Source organism: Microcebus murinus, chromosome 2 (genome assembly GCF_040939455.1).
Source record: "Microcebus murinus isolate Inina chromosome 2, M.murinus_Inina_mat1.0, whole genome shotgun sequence".
Taxonomy (NCBI): Eukaryota; Metazoa; Chordata; class Mammalia; order Primates; family Cheirogaleidae; genus Microcebus; species Microcebus murinus.
In genome coordinates this window covers 68,857,755-68,877,997 of record NC_134105.1, presented here as the reverse complement: position 1 = coordinate 68,877,997, position 20,243 = coordinate 68,857,755, and the positions used below count along the sequence as shown (strand labels likewise).

The 20,243-nt window shown below is 33.8% G+C and overlaps 1 protein-coding gene across 1 annotated transcript in view; it reads left to right on the top strand.

Annotated features, from left to right (window-relative positions):
* Window positions 1-5,240: 5,240 nt before the first annotated feature.
* The window catches only part of COL24A1 (collagen type XXIV alpha 1 chain), a 279,723-nt gene continuing 264,720 nt past the window's right edge, over window positions 5,241-20,243 (top strand). Inside the window, exons 1-4 of the mRNA XM_076010342.1 lie at window positions 5,241-5,265; window positions 6,138-7,504; window positions 14,584-14,637; window positions 17,797-17,850. Of these exons, the coding sequence (XP_075866457.1) occupies window positions 5,241-5,265; window positions 6,138-7,504; window positions 14,584-14,637; window positions 17,797-17,850 (1,500 nt within the window). The remainder of the gene's footprint in view (window positions 5,266-6,137; window positions 7,505-14,583; window positions 14,638-17,796; window positions 17,851-20,243) is intronic.

Below are 20,243 nucleotides of genomic sequence, written 5' to 3'. Positions count from 1 at the left end.
ATGTGCACCAGTGTGAGTGGATACAGAGGAAGGAGAGTGAGGGCCAGTATGTAGATCTGGCTGTAGAAGTTCTGGGTTAGGTTTGGTTCAGAGAAGGTGGGGCTATAGAAAGGAGTCATTTTAGAAGGAAATTCTAATAATGCTAAAGCAGAATCTTTGGGTTTTGAGATTTAGAAGGCCTGGCCTTCTTTCTTCTTCTCTATAAATTGCTGGGCTGGCTCTGTTTATCAGAAGAAAATGTGGGAACAAAGCAGAATATAAATGCCATATGAACTAACAATGTAGCAATGGTACAACTACTAAAACCTAGGAGGAGAAGAAGGGAAATAATAAGGGGAATAGATTAATTTGCTGATATCCTCATTTATAGAAGCTGGGAATTAAATATCATCCAAAGATAATAAATCAAATAAAAGAAGTATAAGGACATTTAACAATAAAAAAGTAAACTTTAAAAAAAGTGCTCCTATTGACTAATATTAGATGGTAAAGTCAAGGGCTAAAAGCGAGGAAAAGAAAACATTGTTCAAAGAAAAGAAGTAATAGATACATCTAAAGAAAGGACTAGGGTAGTTGTATACATTTATAATTTTAAAGGTAACCCTTAGAAAAAACATACAAACCTTTCTAAATCTCAAAAGAACTACACACAAAAACAAAGCAAACAAACCACATAGTGAGACTTTAAAAATTTAAAGTCATAAAACATAAAATAATATAACAGAGTAAACAAACCATTGTATTGACAAATGTAAATAGATTTAATTTATAATCTATAATCAAAGAAAAAATTCAGATTGCGTTACCAAACAAATATAAGCTCTTCCTCTTCACCCCAAACAGTGTTTCAAAATAGATGAAGACAAAGGCATGGGCAAAGGTATATCAGACAAGTGGAAACAAGAAGAAAGTGGGGGAAAGGGAGCATACTTTTACTACCATGTGAGGTAATGCCAAAAAAACAATAAACTAGACATAGAAGGTCTTTTTACAGTTGTAAAAGTTATAGTATTTAACAAATATATGAATTTTATGACTATGCATAAAAACCATGACATCAATATTCATAAAGCAAAGACCACAGGAGATAAAAGGCTAAGTAGACATAGTAGTGGCAAGAGACTTTCTTTACCTCTCAGTCCATGACAGATTAATTATAATTATATAAAAATAAAAAAGTATACAGAGAATATAAAGAACATAAACAGTGAGGTACAAGTAACTGGTATGTATTAAATTTTGTACCTGGAACACCTTTGTAAATGCTTATAAAATATGGTTGAAAACTGACAACCTATTAGAAAATACAGATTGGACACCATTCTCTGATCACATGCTTTTAAGTGAAATTGTAATAACAAATCAGAAAACAAAAATACACTTATAACTGGAAATTTAAAACATGTTTCTTAAACCATTTGGTGTCAAAGGCAAATTGCAAATAAAAATACTTTCTAAAAAACAACAAAAATGAAACTACCACATATTAAAATCTATGGCATACACTTAAAGCAGTACTCAGGAAAATGTATAACTTAAATGCCTTCATTACCAAAAAAGAAAGGAAAAACAAAAAAATACCTTCAGAAATTAGAGAAAGAATAAAATAAAACAGAAAATGGAGAGAGATAATTAATGAAGATAAATGCTGATTTCACTAATGACATAGACATCACTACTCATCAGGGAAATGCAAATTAAAACCACCATGAGATATTATTACCTTACCCCTGTTAGAATGGCTTTTATTAAAAAGTCCAGAAACAATAGGTGTTGCAATGGATGTAGAGAAAAAGGAACACTTATACGCTGTTGGTAGGACTGTAAATTAATGCAACCTCTATCGAAAACAGTATGAAGATTCCTCCAGAAACTAAAAGTAGACCTACCATTCAATCAGCAATTCCACTACTGGGTATCTACCCAAAGGAAAAGAAGTCATTTTATCAAAAAGACACCTGCACTTGAATGTTTATTACAGCACAATTCACAGTCACAAAGATGTGGAATCAACCCAAGTGCCTATCAGTTCATGACTGGATTAACAAATTGTGGTATATTTATACCATGGACGATTACTCAGCCATTTAAAGGATGAATTAATGCCTTTTGCAACAATTTGGATGGAACTAGAGACCTTTATCATAAGGGAATTATCACAGGTATGGAAAAACAAACACCACGTATACTTGCTATTAAACTGGAACTAACCAATGAACACACATGTGCATAGAGGACTATAAAATTTAGTGGCAATCAATCAGGGGGAAGGGGGAAGAGTGGAGAGGGAAAAACCTACCTAATAGGTACAATGAACACTATTTGGATTATTGTTGTGGCAAGGTGTGCAGCTAGCATTACTGCTCTTGACCGGGGAAAGAACTGAGTGGTACACGAAGAGTCGGAGAATAGTCTTTATTCCTCCACAGCAGGCTCAGCACAGCTAGTGTTACAGCTCTCTTCTCATCTTCTAATCTTCTGACTCCCCCCTTCCTTGTTCTCCTCCTGCATTTATACCCTTGGTAGGGCTCAAAAAGTGTCCAATCAACTATAAGCTTTAACATCCAATCAACATCAAGCTTTAACATCCAATCAACAACAACCTTTAGCATCCAATCAAAAACAGTGGGATTCAAAAATTACCCAATCAGGATCACGCAAGCAGCATGGCCCCAGTGGCATTCCAGCAAGTGGGGCCCTGGGCAGCTCTTGGAGATGTGGAGTGGCAGGGAGGTGGCAAGCAGCCGTGTCCCGGGCGACATTTTCCGTGTCATTATCAGCACACCTATAGCCATGACTCAAGCATGACAAAAGTGATACATGTAACCAAAACATGTGTACCCCTTAATACTTTGAAATTTAAATAAAGATATAAAAAACAAACAAAAATAGTAGAAAGGATAAAATAAATCCTTTTTATTTAAATGACCAATAATGACACTGACTTAAGAACAGAGCAAAATATTCAAAATTAGGAATCACAGAAATAGAAAAACTAAAAGAATTGTAAGAAGATCTCTTGATGGATGAAGATCTCTCTGGATAATGCATTTCAAAGCCTAGAGGAAATTTATTATTTCATAGGAAAATACAAGTTTCTAAAATTGACTGAAGATGCAGTTGGAAAATCAATTAATCATAGAAGAGATTAGGAAAGTGAATAGTTACCAGTGAAAGAGCCAACATGATAAGTTTGGTTTACAGATGAGTTTTATGTAACTTTTGGGGGAAAAAAAGATAATTCCAAAGTTATTTAAATAATTGTAGGCCATAGAAAATAATGAAATTTCAATATTATAATCTGATAAACATAGGACAATAAGAGAAAAACAGTTCAATCTAACCCATAAATATTGATGCAATGATTCTACGTAAATTACTACTCAGGAATCCAGTAAGGTACCAAAAGAATGACATATAACTAGTAAGAAGATTTTACTTTAGAAATGCAATCATGGTTCAATAAGCGTGATTGCAGAAAATTTACTCAGTATAAATACTCAAAGACATTTGATTTTTACAAAACAGCTATTAATATTTGTCATAAAACTCCAATAAAATAGAATTGGAGGAAACATACTGATATACATAAAAGTAAATATTGATGATAAATATGTGCATTTTGAAGTTTTCAAATAGTAATGTTCCCAATAATATTTCCTTTTAATAGGATCAGAAATTTGAGGCAATAGATTGCCGGTGTTCTTGTTAAATGTAAGGAGAGATTTTCTTGGGGCAAAGTGCAGCTCCTGAGATAATACCACGTGTGACTCTTTGTGTAAGAATAGTTTATTTGGTATCATAGAATTATAACTTTCACATACTTTATGATTGTATATGCTTTAAATTTAAGCATTGTGATTTTTCACAGAAGTAGTGCTTCTTCCATAGTTTACTTCTCAGCTTGTGGTATGCATACCCTTAGAGTTAGGTAGCACTGGGAGAGGATATCCAATGTCACAGACTAACATAGAATATGTTTCAGTAGTGTAAATTTTCATTGAAGATTGAGGATGGGTACAGTTAACTGATTTAGCTGTTAAGTAATTTATATTGTATATTAAAACAAACAACCATATCATGGATTAAAGTTAAAATTTTGCATGAGTTATAATGATAAAACATGAGAAGTGAAAGGTTTTTTTGGTGATTATATGGGGCTTCTAAAATATGACACCAAATCCCTGGAGTTGCATATAATTTTACACTGGTGTTAAGAATATTTTGGTGGAAAAGTTTGAGACACTCTATCATACAATATCTTAGATATGGTTATATCCTTTAAAACTCTTACAAAATTGCAACTATTTTATTAATAAAATGATGGTGGTTCTAACCCTGAAATAAAATAATTGAGTGTTTTGTGAAGATCTCCTTGAGATAACATTTTAATTGTGTTGCTACATTATGTGTGGATGATATTCAGTAATTATTTCATTGTACACAGTTATTAGACTTGGGACTGAGATTCTACATTATGTTTTGATATTTGCCATGAGCATGAATTATCAAATATCTATTAATTTTCCATAAAAAGAAAATTAAGGTGAGGCCAATTGTTCCTGGCTAATCCTCAAAAACTTTTATTTATGTTTTTTCAATTATCACAATTCTCTAACATTTCAGGTTTGAGATGATTCAAAGATACAGATGGGAGATTTAAAACCCAAAGAATAATAAAGATCATGTGGCTGACAAAGCTGTTCTATATATATATATATATATATATATATTTTTTTTTTTTTTTTTTTTTTTTTTGAGACAGAGTCTCACTTTGTTGCCCAGGCTAGAGTGAGTGCTGTGGCGTCAGCCTGGCTCACAGCAACCTCAAACTCCTGGGCTTAGCAATCCTACTGCCTCAGCCTCCCAAGTAGCTGGGACTACAGGCATGCACCACCATGCCTGGCTAATTTTTTGCATATATATTTTTAGTTGGTCAATTAATTTCTTTCTGTTTTTGGTAGAGACGGGGTCTCTCTCAGGCTGGTTTCGAACTCCTGACCTTGAGCAATCTGCCCGCCTCGGCCTCCCAAAGTGCTAGGATTACAGGCGTGAGCCACCGCGTCCGGTCTTGTTCTATATTTTTAATACAGGATTCCTCTTTCTTTACAAGTGGCTTTAATTTTATATGACTCTAGAGGTGACTATGAGGTCTGATCAGATTCTGGTGGGGCAAATTCATTCATTCAGAAATGATAGAACTATAATATATGCAAGGCAGGTGCTGTAGAGATCCAATAATGAATCAGAACCAGTCTTCTAGAAGTTTGTAATAGGGTAAGAGAGATGAGCAGTATGGTATTGGTAATATTACAATTAACAGTAAACAGGAAAAACCATAATTATATCAAATCCACATTATATAAAATACATATAACAATAAATATTGGAAAAGAGTCTACAAAGTGAATAAAAATGTCTGTGGAAGACTGAAAAAGGGAAGAGAGAAAAACTTGGAAGAGACAGAAGAAATACGGTGTTTACCAACAAAACAAATTTAAATTTTCTTATCCAGGAATCATAAAAGGATTTTGGTGACCAGAGTGCTTTAAGTGTAGCACACACTTAAAGTATTGTACACTGGGAGAGCTTCCATGTGATTTGCAAATTCCCAGAAAGGTAGAAGGGAAAAAAGCCTGAAAAATTATACTTTAAGGGATTGTCTGAACTTAATCTATAAAATGGCTTCCAAATCACAAATTGTTTTTGTAAGTATGACTCTAGTTTCTTTTTAACATAGATATCATTAACATTTATTAAATTAAAGATATAAATGTCACCTAGGAATCTTTGAACATGTATATTCATTCGAGTAACAAATAAGAATCCTAGCGAAATGGAAAAATGAGAGAGCTAATTCTTTAAATTTGGGGTTTAGAGATATTGGTGTGTGGCTGTGTATATGTGTTTGCACATGTGCACACATTTTATTCGAATTATAAGTATAACATCTTACTCTTCCTCTCCCTACCTCTTATTACCTATAAATTAGTTATTGATGGAGCATACTTATTTTAAAATTACGGTTGATACAATGAAGATTTTCTCATACTCAAACATTCATATGAACACACGAATGCATAAGAGTAAGATTCTTTCTCTCTTTCTCTCTCTCTCTCTCTCTTTTTAATTTCCAGGCATAGATATTCTTCATCAACTAGGCCTTGGAGGCAAAGATGTAAGACACTCATCATCAGTGACTGCTGCACCATCATCATCTACACCATTACCTCAGGGGGTTCAATTAACAGAATCAGGTGTCATTTTAAAAAATGATGCTTATATTGAGTCACCTCTCATGAAAATTTTACCAGTCAACTTAAGGCAGCCATTTACAATATTAATTGGGTTGCAGTCCCATAGAGTGAACAATGCATTTCTCTTCAGCATTAGAAATAAAAATAGACTACAATTAGGAGTACAATTGTTACCTAAAAAATTAATAGTATACATTGGAGGAAAGCAGTCTGTATTTTTCAACTACAGTGTTCATGATGAACAATGGCACTCATTTGCCATCACTATTAGAAACCGAGTTGTTTCCATGTTTGTTGAGTGTGGAAAGAAGTATTTTAGCAGCGACACTATGTCAGAAGTTCACACCTTTGATTCTAACAGTGTATTTACCTTGGGAAGTATGAATAATAATTCTATCCATTTTGAAGGAATAATATGTCAGTTGGATATTATTCCTTCTATAGAAGAATCTGCGGGCTACTGCAGATACATGAAACATCAGTGTCTCCAAGCCAACAAATACCGACCTGAAACAAGACTTCCTTGCACAACTATCCTACCAACTAAGATACTGGAACAACCTCCTCGGCCTAAGCAATTTGTTGAAAATATACTCTCAGAGGATGCATTTACTGAAGGCAAAAGCATTCCAAATATCATAAATAATGATTCTGCAACAGTACATAAAAGAGAAGAACACCAGATATCAAAATCTCAGTTCACTTCTCTTCATTCAGAAAACGTCTCTTCTGTGGATCTCACAAACCAAGGAAGTCAGGCCAAAGAAATGATCACCGAGGAACATGCTCAGACTAATTTAAGACTGTCAGTGACCCATCATCACCTCAGTGAGGCAAGAATGAATACCAAGGAGAAATTTAGTTCTCTCCTAAATGTATCTGATAATATCACACAACATGACGATAGAGTAACTGGTCTGTCACTGTCTAAGAAGATGTCATCTCTTCCACAAATAAAACAAGATACAATTACTAATCTCAAGAAGGCTATCACAACAAATTTACACACTAATGAACTCATGGAAATGCACCAGATTTTAAACACAACCTTGTATAGAGTAACAGATGAGCCGTCTGTGGATAATCACCTTGATCTAAGGAAGAAAGGTGAATTTTATCCTGATGCTACTTATCCCATTGAAAATAACTATGAAACTGAGCTTTATGATTATTATTATTATGAGGATCTTGATAGAATGACTGAAATGGAGTATCTGAGAGGGCCAAAAGGAGACACTGGACCGCCTGTAAGTTTTTGTTTTTTTTTTAAATATGTCTTAATGCACTAACTTACCATACATTTTAAAGAGAGTTCTCTGGACCAAACAATACAGAACAGATCTGATCTGTCACAGAAATGTAATCTGGCACAGCGAGTGAATTTATGGTTGCTGTAACACATCTGCTAGAAAGCAACCCTGGCTCAAATGTTGTACTTTTTTTTTTTTTAATTGGCAGGCTGAAAGGTTACTTAATTCTGGTAAAGCGGTGGACAAACTATGTGTTTTTCTTGTTCAGGTGAAATTAAATCAGCAACTCAACTGCTAAATATAGATCAGGATTCAATACTTTATAAACAAAACCAAATTTTTCAGCTCTGAATTTCTTTTGTTGTGTAGGAGTAATAAGAGATCAACATTTAAAATTTTCTAAAGTCATTTAAAACCATTTAAAGCCATTTAAAATCACAACATTGGAAACATTGTTTTTACTTTTCATATTTGTGTACTTAAATAATTTACCTTTGTGTCTTTGAAACTTAATTTTTTTCAAAATTACAAGTCAATTAATTTAAAAAATAATGTCTTAAGAATATGCTATAGAGACATATAGAGACATAAACTTTTTAATTATGACAATCATCAACATATTGGTTACAAAATTGAATCCATGGGCAGGTCATATTAAGCAAATAGTTAACGGAAGCCATTTACTTTTTCAGAAAAAGTCAGATAAGTATTAGTCTCTTTTGTAAATCCAAAGTAGTCATTCAACATTGGTAGGTGAAGCAATAATTTTCAATGGATATTTACTTAGTCTCTGCTATATACAAGGCAAGAACACAAAATATATATAATGTAGTCATTGCTCAGAAGGAGCTTACATTTCAATAATGGAAGTAAATGAAATACATTTATAAACATATGGTAAAGTAAGATAAATGTTGAGAGATACAAACAAAATGTACAGCATAGAGATATTCAAAGGTAAAAATTGTTTGAGGGGATCTCTATGAAAGACCATATAAAGCTGAGCAGATCAGAATAGGTTCTTGTAGACAAAGTTAGTTATGCCTTATGCTCAAAAGATGGATAAGATTTTGATAGGCAAGAGGAACAGGTATGTTCTTTATGGAAAACAACATAATAGCTATTATTTGTTGAGTTCTTACCTTGTGGAAGATGCTCTTCCATTCTCTTTACATGTATTATATTATCTTAAAAGAACTTTGTAAGGGTAATATTATTATCCTCATTTCTCAGGTAAAGAAACTAAAGCTTAGAGGAGTTAATATACTTGCCCATAACAATAATGCTGGTAATTAATAGAGCCAGGATTTGAACCCAGGTTTTCTGCCTCTAAAGCCCAAACTCTTTCATGATATTTCAGATGAATAAAGACCAAGCTAGATAGTGTTGGGTTGTGGAGAGTCTTAACAATCAAACAGATGGTTCTAATTTCATCTTATTTTGAATGGGAAATTTTGTAGGTTTCTAATAGGAAAGCCAATCTGGCAACAGTGCCCAGAACAGACAGGAATTTTCTGTTACCATCTTGGTGTTATATGGATATGACATTATTTAGGTTGGCAGCAGTGAAAATGCAAAGGAAAGGTAGGATTTAAAAGATTTTAAAGGAAGATTTGGTAGAACTAGCAGATCAGTGGGACCTGGGAACAAGCAAAAAGAAAGAGAATCAAAGATGACTATCAAGTTTTAAGTCTGCAGATTGAGAGAAGGATGATACCATTATTAAAAACAATAATTAACTGTAGAAGTTGATTTTAGGAGAGGAAAATGTTAAAGCATTTAAGGAACTGTTGGTAATTCATTAAGCTGTTGGAAGAGCTGAAGAAGTTGAGGTAAAGAAGAAGGTCAAGGCTGGGGAGATAGGTTTGCAAGCCTTCCCATCAATATTATAGTTGAAGCTATAGAGTTACACAGGATTTTCAAAGAAAGGAGCCTGGCATAGGATCAAGAGTCATATCATGGTAAAGATTGCTTTTCCATTATAGAAGGAAAAAGCAAAAATATCATAGGATAGTCAGAGAGATGGGAGAGAAGAATAGTGAATTATCAGAACATCAAAGTGAGCTTGAGAAGAAATTGATTGGCAGTACCAAAAGATACAGAGAAATCAAAGAACTGAGAAAAAGAGGGGAAGTCTTTGGATCTTCTGATGAGGAAATCATTGTTTGAGAATCCAACTTCAGCATGGTGTAGAAAACTAAAGGTAGATTTTATAAAGCTAATGAGAGAATGAATGGTGATAAAAATGATGATCTTGTAGGGGTTGTTTCACTGCTTCTTGAAGTGGGTGTGATTGTGGAAAGCCTCAGGCCAGCCAGGTTTTCCTACTTTTAAATGACTTTTTTTCCTGCCTGTATACCCATGCAATTTTTTCATTGTCTTTGAAGTTCATTAAACCCATTTCTGTATCAATTTTTTTCTGGTATTATTTTGAAGTGAAGATAATGTTTATAATAGAAAAGTCTCCTCTTACATAGTCAGATATTTTTCTGTTCCATTTTGCTATATTCTTCCTCAGGTACCACCAATTTGCATACATTGTAATTTTGGTGATAGATAGTATTTATTATCTTCTCTACAACCATGTCATTGTGCTTGCCCTTTTCCATCTCACTTTGTGTGAATTCATTTATTCTACAGCTATTGCCCTTTATCTATTTTTTAGTTGTATTTGATCAGTTTTTGTTGCTATGACATTAATTTCTTATACAATGGCTTCTTTTTTGCTCTTTCATATTTTTCTTAAGATCTTCTGGTTCACATTTTATTACCTTTGGTTGTTCTTTTTCTCTCTTGTAACTCTTCTTTGAGCTTTCTTTTTGTAGATTAATGTCGCCTTGAAATTCTTCAAACATATAGTGAGCTATATAACTGAAATTTTTCTCTGTTGTATGGAGTAATTCCTCTTCTGGTAAATGATTTTCATCCTCTTTAAATTTATGTTCCTGTCCTCCCACTTCTCCCTTCCCCCAATATCTATGTTTAGGTTCCATACTGATTCCTTTCTAGTTATTACTCATTTAAAAAATACAGACAACTCTATATGAGCTATTTGTTTTAGAATCATATAGGAAGAGGCAAAGGGAAGTAAAGTGAAGTGGTACACAGAATCAAATTTAGATTGTTGCCTTAAATAGGATCTTGCCGTATTTGTTTTGTCTTCTACCCAGAGGCATGTATCTTCTCATTTTCATGTAAAATATGTTGTGTAGCCCTTTGTATCACAGGCTGTCTGAGAAGTGATATGGTGCTTTATGCCCCCTCTCACCACCAGAAATCTATGTTTAGCAGGCTTGGTTGTAGGTCCTAAAAATGATGGATTCTTCTTCTTCAGCTCTACCTTTCCTATTCTTGGCTTTTTTGAACTGGGTCTTTAATGGGTCATGAATTATTTCTTCTGTGGCTTGCCCAGTCCCTTAAACCTCATCATCATAATCAAAGGATTGTTGAAATGTTGGAATGGATTTTCAAGATTGATATACTTTTAGAGATATCTGTAGCCTGACCAAAGTTTGAGGTCTGAGGAGGTTTTTGTTTTTGGTCATCTCTCAACATCTTTGCTCCAAAGTTTCTCAGTATTTGGCAGATAATCTTCATATTTTGTGGTTTGTGGTCGTAGTCCTTTCCTTGTTTCTTCATTGGAGATAATGTTTTCTTCTTTTGGTGATTTTTTTTGTTTGTTTTCAGTGGGTTTTGAAGGAAGGGGGGTAGTTTGAAAAATGTTCTCACTCTGCCATCTTTTACCAAAATTCTCTAGTGATCTTTTTAAAACATAAATCAGATCATCAGATCACATTATTTATCAGCTTATGTCTTTCAGTGGAGGAAGATTAAAACACTTAGTCTAAATTGAAAACTCTGTATCGTGACCTGTGCAGACAGACATATGTGATATGGCTCCTGCTTACCTCTGCAACCTTGTAGAGGTTTTCCCCTTGCTCTATTAGTTTTCACTTTTCCCCTTGCTCTATTAGTTTTCTTTCAATTTCTCAGAAAGACTCTGTCTTTTGTTTGTTTTGTTTTACTCATACCTTAATTCACTTATTCCTATTTTCTGGAATTTTATTTTCTCCTCTTTTCTAACTACTGTTTGTCTTTTAGGTCTAACTTAACACTTCCTCAGAGCTTTTTCTGACATCACAATACACATAATTAGGTCCACTTTGTTAATCTGTCTTTTGATTGCCTGTTCTTTTCTTCCATATTACTAAGTAAAATTTGTGATTGTGTGTTAATATGTGTCCTTTAATCTAGACCATAAACTCCAGGAGGGCTTGATGCTTTATAATGGTTGTTGAATGAATGGATGAATGAATGAATGAGTGAATGAATTAAAAAGGAATATAAGATGCAGGACTTCCAAAATTAATGGCCTGAGGTTACTGTCTTTTAGAAGTACTAGTCTATTGAATATATTTACCTTAGTATATATATTATCTTAGTAATAATATATAGATGACGTTTATTGAGTGCTTGCCGGGCCCCATGTATACCTTTAAAAAGTTACACTACAGTTTATTGGTTAACTACTATATACTAGGCACAATGATAGGTACTTTATATATAATAGCTTTAATTCTCATAATAATCCTAAAAAGTAGATATTTTGTCATTAATATTTTAAAGATGAGAAAACTAAGTTAGAAACATAACTGACTTGTCCAGGGTTATCCTGTTAGTAAATAATTGAGGCATAATTTGAATCTAGATTGCATGATTGCAAAGCCATTGCTTTTTAAATCAAATTGTATTTTCTGTTAATAACAAATAATCTGAAAGTTACAGTGTTTTTTCTAGTACTTTATTTACAGAAAGTAATTTATTCTCCTCAAAAAAAAGGTATACCATAAAAAATCATGTTGCTTCTCTGATTTCTATAAAATACCTATTAATATTCTGTTTTTAAAGATCTGGAAAGGCAAAATTATGAAGATACGAAAATTGCTTTTCATTTAGTGCTCATTAAGTGATTCAAATATTTCATTTATAACATAAAGTATGCCTTATTTTTCCCTAGTATCTAATATTAACTGCATCTTAGTTCAGGGTGCTATAACAAAATGCTATAAACTTGGAGGTTTATAGACAACAGAAATTTATTTCTCACAGTTTGGAGGCTGGGAAGTCCAATATCAAGGTGGCCATAGATTTCGTGTTTGGCAAGGTCCTGCTTTATGGTTCCTATATGGTGTCTTCTCGATGTGTCCTTACATGGTAGAAGGGACAAATAAACTCTCTTGGGCTCTTTTCTAATCCCTGACCTAATCATATCCTAAAATTTCCACCTCCTAATACCATCACTCTGTGTTTAGGATTTCAACATATGAATATGGGGACACAAACATTCAAGCCACACAAAACTGCCTTTTAAATGTGAATGGCATAGTGTTTTCTTTTGTCACCAAGTAGTAAGATGGAGCACTAAACTAGACATTTTTAAAGAAAATTTTCTACTTTTTTCATTTTAGTTATAATTTCTCCTACTTGCTCTTATTTTGGGGGACTTAAATTAAAATCAAAAGCTATTAACTTCTGATTATAACAGCAGAACCAAAAATAATTAGAAAAGTATGTCAATTTTTCTTGATAATAAGTGAAAATCAATTTTTGATGGAAACTAGTGATACGGTAATAGCTGTTCAAATATTTACAGAGCTTCGGAAGGAGAATGCTCTCAGTTTGGGCTTGAATAGAAATAGTACTCTCTCAATATTAAGAAATTCAGGAAAAGTTTTATCAAGTTAGGAGGTAGGGGAAGAAAATATATAATTAAAGGGAAATGAGAAGTTGGAAATATGTAATGAATATCAGAAAACTGCAATATGATGATAATATCAATAAAGGGAAAAGTTTCAAGTAGAAGTTAATATTGAAAAAAATGCTCCATAATTCTTGTTTTTCAACACAATTTGTTTCCCCTTGTGTTTTTGAATTAGAATAACCCTTTTCCATCAATCCATTTTCCCTCTCCTCCTTTGAAACTCAACGTAAATTTTAGGTGTACCTGGCCATGCTACAGATAAAACTATATGAAATTATGTTTTTGTATGTTAACAAATGGTCACATATAGGAAATCACATATAGTTTAACATGGAGTCATACCTTTATGTGCCATTAACATAGATATATAGACATTTTACATTTTACTTGTTAGTAGTGTGACTAGTATTTTAACTCTGTTGTGTCTAATTTCAAAGCTTGTACTATTTTTACTGAAATAATGAATAAATATTTGTTAAATAGAACATGTGTATGCTCTATAGACACCAAGACAATGCCATATCAGTAGAGAGCTCAGTAACAGTTCAATGAGTGAACAGATAGATGAATGAACCATATCACAAATGAGCATTTATTCTTCCACAGTTGATTGTTAAAGTAAATAAAAAAGATAACATAAGACATTATATGAAGAAGTAAAGAATTAGTTTCCTATTTCTTACTTGATGTATTTAAAAAGTAACATATTAAAATTTATGAACACTTTAACAATTGATCAGGTTTTGCCTTTATACTTATAAATCACTTAACTCTATTAGTGACCTCCTGGTGTGCTGCATTTAGTATAAATCAGGTATTAATGGATATATCTGATACAAGAAGGATCTCAGCATAACAGCTTAACACATTAAATAGATCCTTGGTATAATGCTTTTAAAAGAACATAAGATGGCCAGTGCTTTCATTTTTCAAGGCAAGTGTTCTTTTGAAATGTGTTTGAAAATCCTGCAGTTGTTGGTCTCCAAACCCTAAATTGAATTCCTCCTTCCATAGTAAAAGTAAATTTAGGTAAAATTTACCCACAAAACTACTAGTTATGGTCCCTGTAAAAACCAGATACAGTGGCTGTAATCATATGTCATAGACTTCCTGCTGCCATTTCTGGCCAGATTAAAGAGGACATTTGAGTTTCAACTCACCCCTGCTGATTAGGATGAGGAGATTCATGTTACTTTAAAATCATTGACAACTGGGAACTGGAGAATGAAAAATAGTTATCCTGGAAATCTTATTAAGACTTGTGAAAAAGGTGTGTTTACTATCATGCCTAATGTCTTGGCATTTCTTTTCCAAGGGTCCACCTGGTCCAGCAGGTATCCCAGGTCCATCAGGAAAGAGAGGTCCACGGGTGAGTAGACCTACATGTAGGAGTAGACCTACAGGGCTACATTTCCTGCTGGCTGTTAGAATTAGTAACTTTTTGTATGTTAGTGTGTTTTTTCTAGTATTTTACAGTATGTACTTCCTTTGGAAACCTGCCTGGATCTTCAAACTTAGCCTTACCTTTGCCAATTCAAGAGAAGCATAAGAACACGTGCATCCTTGTTTATTTGAATGTAAACATCCAGCCAAAGCAGACTCTGTACACATACATGTCCAAGAAAGATCATCAAATTTGTAAATTAGTGGCTGTTCTGGTGTTCATTATAACATTATTCTTAGTTATGAAGTGGTCTCAATAGTCCAAGATGAGGTTCATTTGTTTTGGGAAATGAAGAGGAGTGGGCTGCCTTAAGAGTACATTCCTGGATTACATAGTGGAAAATGCTGGAGCTATTGACTAGAAAAAAATTGCTCTGAGGGAAAAAGCTGCCTTAAGGATCAGCAGTAGTTTCTCACATTACACAGGTCCAACAAAAGATTTATTACTGTTAGAATTAGTTTCTTTCAAACCTAAAAAAATGTGGATTTTTACTAAAGAAAACCTTTCTTCGATAAACTAGAAAAAGAATTGTGTGTTATAAAGACAAATGCAAATACCTTTTATAAAATCCACTTTCTTTTTATCTTGATTTTTATCATATAAACAATATAAAGAAAAATCACTGTAAAGTATTACTTTGAGTTGTCCATATTCACACCAAACTCATGTCCATTTGAAGCCTAAGATGAATTCTCACTGGGCTCTAGCTGTTGTTTAGCATTTTAAAAAATTTCTTTGTAGTTGATGAGCTATCACATTCCTCCCATAGTTCCTTCTAAACCATGCCCATTCTTCTCTAGCCTGTGAACCATTTCCATCCTCCTACCTCTCTGTGAGGCAAGACCTTGGATCCCTACTTTTCTGAGACCTGAGTTCCTCTTTGCACTATTTCTATTCCCTCTCTACCGCTAAGGCTGTTCTTCAACACCATCACCTTTAGGTTCTGAATCTTCCCTCTATTTTCATAATACAGCAGTTTCCTTCTCTAATATCCTATTTTAAAATTTCATTTGTTTGCCCAATCCTTCTTCTGTTAAGGAAGGAACAGTATTCTTCTCAAAGCTAATATTTCACTTAATGTTCCTAATTTCATTCCCTTCAATCATCTAACTTAAAACTTCACACTCCCCAAGTTTTATATCATTTGGCAACAACCAACAAGTTATTGCACTTTTAAAAATCCCAAACTTGTATTGATATTAATTTTTCCTAAAGTTATTAACCTGGCTCACTGTTACACTACTGACCTTTGTGAAATAATAGTTTATCCCCATTGTCTTTACTTTTACACCAACAAATCATTCATTAATCCCCATATATTTTTTCCATCTACTTTATTAAAATGTACTTTTTGAAGGTTACCAATGACATATATCCTAAAATCTAATCTTTTTTTCTTTAGTTTTGATCCTGTTAGATATATCTTCAATATTTATATTGGTCACAGCCCTGTCTTTCTGAAACATTCTGCTCTATTAATTCAGAATTGAAGAGACAGACAAATAATTATTAACTACATGTTATGTGTTAAGATGGAGGTATGGCTAAAGAGCACAGAGGTGGGGTACAAAACCCAAATAAACACTGGGGGCAGGGGGCCTGGATACCTGGAGGGCTTTCTGGAGAGGATGATTCTCAGTTCCTCTACTTACTTGTTGTGTGAGCTTCAGCTTCCTGATTTGTAAATGAGAGTAAAAATAATAATCTTGCAGGATTTTTGTAAGGATTAGTAATGAGACATATAAAGCATTAACACAGCCAGGGTACATAGCAGGTACTCAGTAAATAGAATCAATTCTTGAACTCAGATTATATAATTTATCGATGGGACAAAATCAAATTGATGAATATTGAGTGGCTAATGTGTGTTAAGTGCTACACTAGTAATATTTAAAAGTCTCTTTTCAAAGAATATATAACCCTGGAACGAAATAGAACATGTCATAGGCAGTTAAAATAGCAATAAAACAATATTTAAATAACAGATGAGAACAGTGTAAGAAATTTCCCAAGGCAGTATACAACTAATTGGCAAATGAATTTTACCTGAAGAAATTTCTATAGAAGTTGTAGGAGAGAGAAATTACTTCATGCTGGTGTGGCTAGGATTTAAAAATGAGGTAGGATATCAGTTGAGATTTGAAGAATGATTTGAGTAAGTATAGTAAGTAAGAAGTAAGCCTTTAAGGCAGTGGTCCTTAACCTTCTGGCACCAGAGATCAGTTTCATGGAAAATAATTTTTCCACAGACCAGGTTGAGGGGGGAGGGATGGTTTGGGGTTGATTCAAGTGTATTACATTCATTGTGTACTTTATTTCTATTATTATTATTAGATTGTAATATATAACGAAATAATTATACAACTTACTATAATACAGAATCAGAGAGAGCCCTGAGCTTGTTTTCCTGCAACTAGACAGTCTCATCTAGGGATGATGGGAGACAGTGACTGATTTGACGGGAGGCAGAACTCAGGCGGTGATGCGAGCAATGAGGAGCAACTGTAAATACAGATGAAACTTCTCTTACTCACCAGCCACTCACCTCCTGCTATGCAGCCTGGTTCCTAACAGATCACAGACCAATACCAGTCTGCAGCCCAGCCCAGGGGTTGTGGACCACAGCTTTAAGGCATATATAATGGCATATACAAAAACTCAAATGCAAAAGGAATAACACATGTTGAGAGGAGAGTAATTAAACAGCTATACTTTGTTATTTGTAGGTTTCTTACTCTGCACAGCTTTTAGAAATAGCACTAAGCAGTATCCTGTGGCTGGAGATAGGGGTGGTGAATAGGGAGGTAAACACTATGAGGTAGTGTTTTGAAACAAAAGATGGAAACTATAGTTCTGCTCTATAATTAATGTAGCTATCCTTTCCAAGACTGAAACATGTAAAATCTCAAAAGAGATAAACAACCTTGAAAAAAAAAGATAGTATCATTTTAATGAAATTGTATTATGTTTGTATAATGAATTATATTATTGTATTATGAAATATTTATTGAAATGGTATAATAAACACTGTTATTTGTGTTTGTATCTATTCCAGGCATGATCTGACTTTTTTGCTATTTGCAGGGTATACCTGGGCCACATGGAAATCCTGGGTTACCTGGATTACCAGGTCCAAAGGTGAGTGATTACTAATAAAAATCAGATCATTTTCCTGACATTTATAAAAAAAGGTCCTTAACTCTTAAGGCTAGCCTTGGGACACCGAGGATCTCTGTCATCTACAGATCATGATTCTTGAAAACAATTGTCTTATGCTGGCAAAGAGCTAGGTTCCTCTGAAAGCCTGACACACTTTGATTTATTTACTTAGTGGCAAAGTCAGCTACAAGCCTGCTTTGGTATTACAAATTCTTTATTGTCAAAGTATAATAGCTATATATGGAAACCTCTGAAATATATAGATTATGATTTGAGTAAATTACCTTAAATTAGGGCCATTTTAATTTGTAAATAAACACCAAGAAAATAAAATATCATTTATTTACCTGCTTCACATTTCCCCAATATTTTAACTTGAAAAAAATCTGTTTTTCAAATTAAATCCAATTAAATGAAAACATCTAGCCTTAATTAACTGCAATAACAATGCTTCATTAATAATATTTAATGATATTAATAATATTAAGTATTTAACACCAAACAGTAATATCTTAGTACTATGTTCTCTTACTAGTTTTGATTCTATGCTCCCATGTCTCCATTATGTATTTCATCTAGTGAGAAGTACTATTTTTCTTTGCATGTAAATTAAATAAATAAGTATAGATGCTGACCCATTCTAAAAATTTTTTAGTGGGTCAAATTGCCATAAAAATCGTCAGTTCAACATTAGGAAAATGTAAACAATGATAAAATGCTAAAGACTGAGCTGCTCCCATTCTTCTAGACAGCATGGGGACATTCTTGGAAAGGCAGACAAAATATGATTCTTTTCTTTGATTCTGTTTGTGGTTTTACAGTTAAAATGTTACTTAAGTATATTAAAAATGCTTATTTCTTGTTATCAAAGACTACTAGTGAAATATCAAAAGGGTTCAGGTGCCAACTTAAATAATCAAAAATTGGTGTTATTTGAACATCATTAAGAATAATGTCAGTAGATTAAATCACATCAAATATTTCTAAATCCATGAGTTATAATGATGCAAAAAACAAACAGACAAACCCTCCCTGATCACCTTTAGATGATGCTACAGAATTGCATCTGTGAGATTCTCAGATCCTCTGACACCAAATGGATATCTTAACAATTCGATTCAATTTTGATACTAATTACCTGGGGCTAGTATCAGACTCCACTGGGTTTAGGACTCCATTCCACAATACTGCACACACTTCAGATGCCACCCCAAAAATGGGGTGCCAAGGCTGCCCACACTTTGTAGTCTGGACAGACTACCAACTCAAGTGTTCCCATGATCCACCCTCTCAGATTTGATATTTCGCTGGAACAGTTCACAGAACTCAGGAAAACACTTTATTTACCTTTACCACTTTACTGTAAAGGCTACAACTCAGGAACAGCCAAATGAAAGAGATGCATAAGACAAAATATTGAGGGTAGGGAATACAGAGCTTCCATGCTCTCTCCTGCCACTACCTTCCCAGTTATGTTTTTATAACATAACTTCTCTCCCCACCCCCATCCCTGGCAGTGGGAGAAGGGGGAAGTAGGACTGAAAGTTCCCACCCTCTCATCCCTTGTGTAACTTTCTGGGGACAGACCCCAATCCTGAAAGCTATTTAGGGGCTCCTCCCTGAGTCATTTTATTAGTATAAACTTAGGTATGATCAAAAGGGGCTTGTTGTGACTAACAAAAGACACCCTTGTCACTCAGGAAATTCCAAGGGGTTTGGGAACTCTGTGCCAGGAGCTAGGGACAAAAACCAAATATATATATTTTATTATACCACATTATTATTTCAAAGAATGCTAAGTAAAACAAAAGATTTTAAAAATTGCCTTTCCCTTCTTATAGAATTGAACCTCAGGATAACCAAATGGTTGATAAAGGAAGTTTATTTTTATAGAAAATGCTAGTAAATAAAGAATGCTAGAATTAAAAATCACTGTTTTTGCAACCCTGATGAAGAAAAGGTTGAAAAACAATTCCAAGATTGCCTTGAGACAATCTTTGAAGAATAGCTGAATGACATAAGTGGTAGGTATATGATCAGAGGTAGTAGGAGTCAATTATATAGGACCTTGTTGGTAATGATTTTGGTTAGATTTTACTGATATGTTGGATATTCATTGAAGAGTTCTAGGCAGTTAATTTACATCCAATTTATATTGTTAGGATATGGCTGTCATGTGGAGAATAGATTGGAACGAGGGACAGGTGGAGGAAGGGACACCAGTTTGAGTCTACTCTACTGGTCTACCCTAGTCCATACCATTGGTGATGGTGGCATGGATGAGAGTGTTAGCAATAAAGGTGGTGAGAAGTGCTCAAAACCTAGGTATATTTTGAGTTACAGTCAGCATGATTTGCTGTTGGATTACATAT